The sequence below is a fragment of the Bison bison genome, unplaced genomic scaffold (assembly GCF_000754665.1).
Source record: "Bison bison bison isolate TAMUID 2011002044 unplaced genomic scaffold, Bison_UMD1.0 scf7180017864371, whole genome shotgun sequence".
Taxonomy (NCBI): Eukaryota; Metazoa; Chordata; class Mammalia; order Artiodactyla; family Bovidae; genus Bison; species Bison bison.
The window spans coordinates 6,987,301-6,996,169 of record NW_011494943.1 but is presented as its reverse complement, the minus strand read 5'-3'; the positions used below and the strand labels follow the sequence as shown (position 1 = coordinate 6,996,169).

General features: G+C 51.3%; 1 protein-coding gene and 1 pseudogene across 1 annotated transcript in view; both read right to left on the bottom strand.

The window, feature by feature from the left end:
- Window positions 1-678: 678 nt before the first annotated feature.
- On the bottom strand, window positions 679-1,079 carry LOC105000334 (annotated as a pseudogene).
- Window positions 1,080-8,686: 7,607 nt separating this feature from the next.
- Window positions 8,687-8,869, bottom strand: part of LOC105000543 (tripartite motif-containing protein 47-like) — an 11,389-nt gene continuing 11,206 nt past the window's right edge. The window contains 2 exon segments of the mRNA XM_010856495.1: window positions 8,687-8,799; window positions 8,802-8,858. Of these exon segments, the coding sequence (XP_010854797.1) occupies window positions 8,687-8,799; window positions 8,802-8,858 (170 nt within the window).

Below are 8,869 nucleotides of genomic sequence, written 5' to 3'. Positions count from 1 at the left end.
TCGTGTTCCTAGGCTACCGTCTCCCCCTGACCCTTATTCTTCCCTTGGAAACTGTGGCTTTTTTTTTTTTTAAGCATTTCCTGCTAAATCTATAATTTCTGCTGGGCACAGATCTATGCAGAGAAATTTCAGATCGTCATGCAGGCAGGCTGTTGTGTGAGACTGGCATTCAAACAAGCTCGAGCCTCTCCTAAAATGAAACCAGAACAAAAATCTACCCTCCTTCTCTTCATACCGGCCTCGGGCTCCCGCCCCCACCCCTCCGTAGCCTGACGCCTCCACTCCCTCTCCGCTCTCTAAGGCAAACTTCTGCCCCACTCACCATTCCCACCCCGTGAGCTCACATCCAATGAGCACGTCTAGTCCTGATCTGCCTGAAGCATCAGACCACACTGGTCCCGCCCTCCTTGAAATCAGCTCTTTCTTTGGTTTGTGGAGCATCTCTCTCTCCTGGGCTTCCTCTCGTGTCTCTGGCCACCTGTGATGTTTGCTCTTGACCTTTGTTTCTGTTTGTGTGTTTGGATGCATTGAACAGCACATGGGATCGTACTTTCTCGACCAGTGTTCGAACCCACAACCCCTGCGTTGGAAGCGTGGCGTCTTAACCACTGGACCACCAGGGCAGTCCCTGCTCTTCTTTTTTTCCTCTGAGGCATTTTATTTGTATACAGTCCATCCCTAGAAAAAGAATCCAAGGATTTTTTTTCCCTCCTGTACGTTTTTGTCTTGCTTCTTCATGGTCCACGATGCCAGCTGAGGTTGTCAGGACAATGTCAGGACAAATTGACGAGATGGGAGCAGGTTATTCTGCTGTTCTTCTAGATCTCTGAGGTGCACATCAAATCTGGGGCTGATCACTCCACGCTTATTCAGCCTGCTGGTGAGGTTCACAACAACTTTCCCAGCCTGTGATCATCGATGATGTCAAATTCACCAACGTAACCATGCTTCGTCATCACAATTAGAAACCTGACGATGACTTTGGAGCACAGCCTAACAAGCACCTGGCGTTTGCTTCCCTTTTCGGTATTGTTGATATGCTTGAGCGCATCAGTCAGGACATTCATGAGCACCATTCTGGCAGCACAGAAAGATGGCAGAAAGAACTCTTTTTTAAAATGTTTATTCACTTATTTATTTTGGCTGTGCCAGGTCTTAGTTGCAGAATGCAGGATCTTCAGTTGTGGCACATAGGATCTAGGTTCCTGACCAGGGATCCAACCCAGTCACCCTGCATAGGAAGTGTAGCATCTTAGCCACCGGGCCACCAGCAAAGTCCCTGCACTTGACCTTTGAATGGCAGAGGCCCCAGGCTCTGACCTGCACCCCCTCCTCTCCTCTCCTCACTCCCCAACTGCAGCTCCCACCACCACCTTTATACTGACCCCTCCACATGTTCTATGTTCAGCCGAGATATCCAACCTGGCACGTTCACTCGTGTGCCCCAATGACCCTGAAGCCCAGCATCAGCCAGAACTTGGCATTAACACCAGCACCCACTGCCCCTGGTGTGGCCACAAGGCCCCTCAAAGCCTGTCTCTTAGTTTATTCAGATTTTACATTACTGACAACAGAGCGTTGTAGGCACTTGGGCGTGATTGTTCTGAGTTCACAGGACAGTTGGCATCAATGCCATCTCCCTCTGGTCCAGCTACTAAGTTCTGGACATGTGAAACCCCTGTCTGGGGTGAGATGAGTGAAGAAGCACTTGCCTGGAATTCAAAATTTACAGGGACACCAGCAAAACTCAGTAAACAAGATAAATAATAAGAACTTTCCTGGTGATCCAGTGGTTAAGAATCTGCTTACCAATGCAGGGGAAACAGGTTCGACCCCTGGGCTGGGAAGATCCCACATTCCGCAGGGCAGCTAAGCCCGTGAGCCTCCGCTGAGCACCAGGAGAAGCCGTCTCAATGAGAAGCCCGTGCACGGAATCTAGAGAGTAGCCCCTTGCTCGCTGCAACTAGAGAAAGCCTGTGTGCAGCAACGAAGCCCCAGCACAGCCAAAAATATAAATACAAAAATAATTCTTAAAAAAAAAATTCTTAAAATACATACATAATAATCTAGTAATAATTTAAAGGTAATATTTTTAGAAAATCAGACCAATAATGTATGGCCAGTGGGGACTTGCCTCGTGGTCCAGTGGTTAAGACTCCAAGCTCTCAATGCAGCAATGAGTTCGATCCCTGGTCAGGGAACTAAGATCCCGTATGCCACACAGAGCAGCCTTAAAAAAAAAAAAAAAAAAGTACCAATGGAGTGGCCAATGGTTTCATGAGTAAAATTTTGTTGGAATCAGGGCTGGGACTAGTGCAAGGTACTAGTGGCAGGTAGTACAAGCAATGGGTCAGGTCATTAGAAATGCGTCCTTTTCCTTCTTCTAGGCCATGCTGCCCAGCTTGCAGGATCCTAGTTCCCTTATCAGGGACTGAACCTGTGTCTTTGGCAGTGAAAGAGCAGAGTCCTAACCACTAGGCTGCTAGGGAATTCCCAAAAGATGAGTCTTTATTTACAATTTTGATATTCTGTCCATCATAGATTTTTGCATTAATTTTGATTTGGTGAAATATTGCCTTAAATATTATTTATCTTGTTTCCTGAGTTTTTTGCCTCCTCCCCTTAAATCCTGAAGGATTCCCAAGTGGCTCAGTGGTAAAGAATCTGTTAGGTAGGTAGAATAGGGAAAAGGAGTCCAGAATGGCGGTGGCTAAAAGACACGGAAGGGAAAAGCCCGCGAAAATAGAACAAAGGAAGGTCCAAGGAAGTGAGTGAGGACCTCAGGTAGAACAAACAGCACTCCTGGCTGGCCCAATTTACACAGGACAGGCCCAGGGAGAGAAAAACATATGCAAAGAGGAGTCAAAACTCTCTCCCGCGCGCTGGGGCGCTCTTCTCTTTACGTCTTTGGATCGATGTGCCCTCACGCCTCAAAGACGGATTTTCCTGCTATCTTCTAAATAAAATAGAGCTGTAACACTGATTTGTCTAAGAACTATAACATGGTCCTTTTGAGACCTGAGAGCTATAACACGGTCTATCCAAGATCCGAGAGCTGTGACACGCCAAGGGAGCTTTAATGTCCGTCATTCCAAATCTTTGTTGTGATGGGACAAAAACCAAGGAGCATACACTCTCGTGACAAATCCACCTGCCAATACATGGGTTCAATCCTTGGGTTGGGAAGATCCCCTGGAAAAGGAAATGGGAACCCACTCCAATACTCTTGCTGGGAAAATCTCATAGACAGAGAAGCCTGGCGGGCTACAGTCCATGGGGTAGTGAAGAGTCGGACACGACTGAGCGACTGACCCCACATGTGTGCACTTAAATGCCGAGCCCCTGGTGAGGGTCTCACTGGCTTCACCCTAGTCTTGGCTCTACCTGAAATGCACCATGTCTTCCAACCATCTGGTCTGAGAAGCCCTGGGAGTTGTATAATCTTCAGAAAATACAAGTGATATCTCAATCCATGCCTTCCTACAGATCAGCAAACAGAGGCCAGAGAGGTCTATGTCTCTCCCCTCACACGCCTGCTGGAGGGCCCTCAGCCTCGAATAATCTTCTGGCTAGAGGGGAGGTCGAGATGGAAACCAGGGAAGAATTCACAGGTCCTTTGCATCTATCTGGATGCAGTGGGCACATGGACCTGGCTTCAGGAGGGAGAAAAGGATGCAAAGGAAGAAGGAACCAGGTGAGTGGCCATTCCTGGGCCACTTGCACCCAGCCAACCCAGCCTGACCCAGGCAAGGATCGAGGTGGCCTTCCACCCTCTGACCGCTGAAGTGTTCCTTCAGTCCTTAGGTCAATATCAATTAAGCGCTGGCTCAGATGGTAAAGAATCTGCCTGCAATGAAGGAGACCCAGGTTCAATCCCTGGGTCAGGAAGATTTCCTGGAGAATGGAATACACTCCAGTATTCTTGCCTGGAGAATCTCATGGACAGAGGAGTCTGGCGGGCTACAGTCCATGGGGTCGCAAAGAGTCGGACACAACTGAGTTATTTTCACACTTTCACATGGGGCATGCATGTGCTAAGCAAAAGAGACCAACATGACATACCCAGCATGCAGCTGGTCTGATGGAGAATTCCCACATGAAACAAGGTGGGTGCCAGGAGGGATGCGTGTAGAAGGTGATGGCAGGAGAGGGGAGAGCCCACCTGGCTTAGGGAGAAGAGGGTTTGCGAGTGGCTTCCTGGGGCGAAACATGTCTTAGTTAAGTTTTTTTTAAAGTGGCTCCTCGGGTTTTTGTTTTTTGGCTGCAGTGGGTCTTAGCTGCAGAATGCAGGGTTTTTAGTTGCCTCATGTGGGATCTAGTTCATTGACCAGGGATGGAACCTGGGTCCTCTGCATTAGGAGTTCAGAGTCTTAGCCACTGGACCACTAGAGAAGTCCCTCCTTCTCATCGCTTGTTACTTTCTCCTCCTTAGTCCTTAAGACTCATTTGAGGGACTTCCTCATTGGAGAACTAAGATCCCACATGCTGTGGGGCTCAGCCAAAAAAAAAAAAGAAGTAATGAGGAGGAAGAATAAGGAAGCAGGTGAGGGTGAGGCATGATCCCAGCAGAGGGGATGGCAGGGGCAAAGGGCGAGAGGTGAGTCGAGTAGAAGAGTAGAATGGAGTGGGGGCTGGTGATGCAGTCCATGAGAACTACTGAACACTGATGTTCAAGGCAAGGAGCTAGGGTGGGAGTGGGGATGGGATTGGGTCAGCAGGGAAGGCTGGAGGCGGTTTACCTCTTTATTTTTATATTTTATTTGTTTCTTTTTGGCTGTGCTGGGCCCCCGTTGCCACGTGGGCTTTCCCCTAGTTACGCGAGCGAGGGCTACTCTGTTGTCATGCATGGGTTTCGCATTGTGGTGGCTTCTCTTGCGGAGCATGGGTTCTAGCTGGCAGGCTTCAGTAGTTTTGGTTCCCAGGTTCTAGAGCGCAGGCTCAATAGTTGTGATGGATGGGCTTAGTTGGTCCGTGGCACATGGGATCTTCTCTGACCAGGGATCGAATCTGTGTCTCCTGCATTGGCAGGTGGATTCTTTACCACTGAGCCACCAGGGAAGCCCGGCTTACCTCTGTAGACCCGGTCTAGGTCCCCAACAGATTGCCTTTCTCACAGAAGAAAACTGTAGGGTTTGTGCTTATGTGGGCTTTTGGGGAGATGCTCCCGACAGCCGTCTGGTAGCTATTGCATTACAGGCAGGGCCTCTGCCAGAGGCTCCCACAAACATCCCCATCCTTCCACCTCCAGCCTGCGCACACCCTCTCATGGGGAAGGGAAGAGTTAAGACTCCTTCTTGAGGCTCCTGCCAGCTGGTCCTGCTTCCTGCTGTCCTCACCTGTGCGATGGGATGATGAGATGGACGGAAACGTCTGCTGGTACCAGCATCCTTCAGCTCCATCCTTTCTCACCCTCCCACCCCATGGGTTTGGGTCAGACTTTCAGTAACATCCAGGAAGCAACATCTGTGACTTCGGCTGGGCTGCCACTCGCCACCCACCTCTAGAGGGAATCAGGGAAGGAGTTAAAGATAAAACAAAGCTGTAGGGCAGATGTGTAGGATGTAATATGTCACGTTACGTTTCGAAAGTAACTTTGGAAAATGCATGATAGTTGTGTCTTCTAGCTACAACATCTACATCTTGATAACAAAAGAAGACTGCAAGGAAATTCTCCAGGAGAGGTTATCTCTGCAGGGAGGTGGTAAGGATTATGGTAGGAATATCTTCTTTAAAAAAAAAAAAAAATTATCTTTGGCTGTGCTGGGTCTTCGTTGCTGTGCTCGGGCTTTCTCCAGTCGTGGAGAACGGGGCAGGGCAGGGATGGGTTTACTGTCTAGCTGTGGGGCAAGGGTTTCTCATTGTAGTGAATTCTTTTATTGCAGAACATGGTGTCTAGTGTGAGCGGGCTCAATAGTTGCGGCTCACGTGCCCTGGAGTGCTTGGGCTCAGTAGCTGTGATGCATGGCTTAGTTGTCCCTTAGAACATGGGGTTTTCCCAACCAGGGATGGAACCCAGGTTCCTTGTGTTGGCAGGCAAATTCTTTACCACTAAGCCAACAGAGAAGCCCTGGAATATTTTTTCTTTTGCGTCTCTATATTACCTAAATTTTCTACAATGAATGTGCTATTGGAGGGGTGGCGTAGCATAATGATTGAAAAAGCAGACTGACTGGGTTTGAATCTGGCTCCGCAATTCATGTACCTTCATGATCTTGAACAAGGCACTTCTTACCCTCAGTTTCCTCCTGCACAGGGTGGGGGTTGTTATTAGAATTAAATGAGCTGTTTTGCCATCAACATTTCATTTGCTATGAACAGGGCCCCTGGTGTGCAGTAGGCATTACGTGTTTGTTAAATAAAAGGAAAATTACTTTTACCTAATATATATATTTTAAAAATTGCCCAAGTAATATAGGAACATAATCTTCTTGTGAGAAATGACACAGGATTTTTTTAAGTGAAATAACCCTTGGGGAAGATTAGTTTACAGTCTGTCTGGATTCACATTAAAAAAAAAAATTTGTTGTGTTAAGGCAGGAGCAGGAAGGCATGAGAAGAATGTGGGTGGCAGTCTAGGGACAGTGCCTTCCCTGGTCTCTTCAAGGTTGGGAAAAGGCTGAGGCCAGGGCTCACCCATGTGGATTATGGAAGAGCTCTGGCTGATTCTGCAGCCTGAATCACCCGCTATGATATATTCACCCAGGAGGCAAATGCTGAGCCAAGAACCCCAACATTGTGGTTTCCTGATGAGCCTCACTGACACGCAGGCCTGCTTGCTGTTTGGCTTTCTGAAATACTGGCAAGCATCTGATGACCACCCTGCCCCCAGGACTACCATTGTGGATCCCCGGGGGCTTATGAATTTGGGGAACTGTTTAAGCGGACAAGTAACATGCCTTTGATGTGGGTTTCACATCAGCGTGTGCCTAAGGGTATCAGGCTCCAGCATCACACACGTGAAGGCTCCTTCAGAGCCTGGAGGAGCTGATGAGGGAGGCACCTCCATCGGCTCCACCCCGCCCTCCCATCCCCCCCACCCCCCCCCACCCCGGTGGGGAAGGACTCATATCCATGGAGCTGGCTCTTGCTGTCTCCTTGGGTCATGCTTTTTACCTTCTCAGCATTTAAAAATTTTTTATTTGGCTGTAACAGGGCCTAGTTGCAGCACCTTTGATCTTGGTCACAGAATCTTTAGTTGTTGCACATGGGTTCTAGTTCCCCAACCAGGGGTCGAACCTGGGCCCCCTGCATTGGGAGCTCAGAGTCTTAGCCACTGGACCACCAGAAAGTCCCCCTCAGCCTTTCCTGACCTCAGTCCATGGACTGATTTGGGGGAGTGGGGAGACAAGATTTAAGCACTTTGGCATGCAAGCTTTCCCCACAAAGGGAAAAGGTTTAGGTTTAATTTCTATCCATCCACACCAGTAGCACTGGTGAGGAATGGAAGTTACTGGACTGGTGCTGAGCAGAGCCTCCAGGGAGGAAGGTCAACAGAACCACAGCCCAGGCTCAGAGCAGCCAAAGGGTGCCCCACTCTGTGAGGCCATCCGAGTGCACCTTCCACCTGCCAGTTGGACACCCTACCAGGCCCCAGAGTAAGAAACAAGGGTTACTGACGTCTCTGGCGACAGGCCAGGCGGGGATGGAATTCAGGCACGCCCTGTTTCTGGACCACATTGCCCCAGGGAGTTTTCTCCCCCCGTGACTGTCTCATTTCCTCTTCTGAGCCAATCATTAACCCTACCAGGGTTCCCCCCACAAGAGAAGCCACAGGAACAAGTAACTGGTCGAGGCCAGAAATGTCCAGGCTGCTTCCCTGGAGGGGCTGAGTCCCCGGTCACACAGCTGCTGTGGTCGGAGGGCAAGGCCCAGCCTCTCCCTGTGACTTCCACACGGTCTGGCTTGGCTGGGCAGGTCAGATGGAAGAGACCTGGATGTGAATGAAGCCCCTTGGCTTCCCAGCAGTGCTACCCAGGGGAGCTGTGTGCGGTGGGCTTAAGGCTGGGGGGCGGGGACAGCAGCTTCCAGGCACCCACCCACCTGGAGAGCTTCAATTCCACATGCTCCTCAGCTGAAAAACACCAGCCATGTGAGAAAAACTCTTGCTGGGCAGAGGAATGGGGGCCGGAGCCCCGCCTGGACCGACGCCCTCAGCCTTTTGGGGAGGGAGGTCTGACACAGTCATGATTCCCCGGCTTAACTCCCTAGCCTCCAATTAAGCCAGTAACTCAGAACACCTCTACGCCCGCGGGTCAGGTGCCAGCTCTCCGTCTGGCCACCTGCGGAGGAGTCACCTGGCCCAAGCCCCGCCCACTCCTGGGCAACCTGAGACCCTCCGAAGGGGCTTAGGAGCTCATGGGTGGGGGAGGCCGAGCATCCTGGTCAGGAATCGCCCCCCTCTGGAGGCCACGGGGCTGTCCCCAGTCCCAGGGGGATCGCCAGCCTGGTTCTGAGCCCCTTCTCCCGTGACAATGGGGACGGGAGGATCGGCCTGTTTTCGGGGATCCCCAGGACCTCCCGGGACCCCTGGGTGGTCGTCGCTGGTGAAGTCCAGGCAGCGAGTCAGGAGGCGGATTCGCCGCCCGCCCCTCCACCCCGGGCCAAGGGACCCCGCGGGGCCGGCCCCCATCCCCCGGCGCGCCCCTCCCTGCGGGCGCAGCCAGCGCTCGAGTCCAGCTTTATTGGCCTAGGCCTCGGAGGGGCGCTGCTTGAGCGTGACCGAGGCGCCGCTGCTGACCATGACGGCAGGGTAGAGCGGCTCCAGGAAGGAGGCGAGGAAGCGGGAGAGGAGGGGCACCCGCCCGCCACGCCGTAGAAGGAGAGGCAGCCCGCCGCGCAGTCGAGCAACACGCCGAGCGGGGGGGGGGAG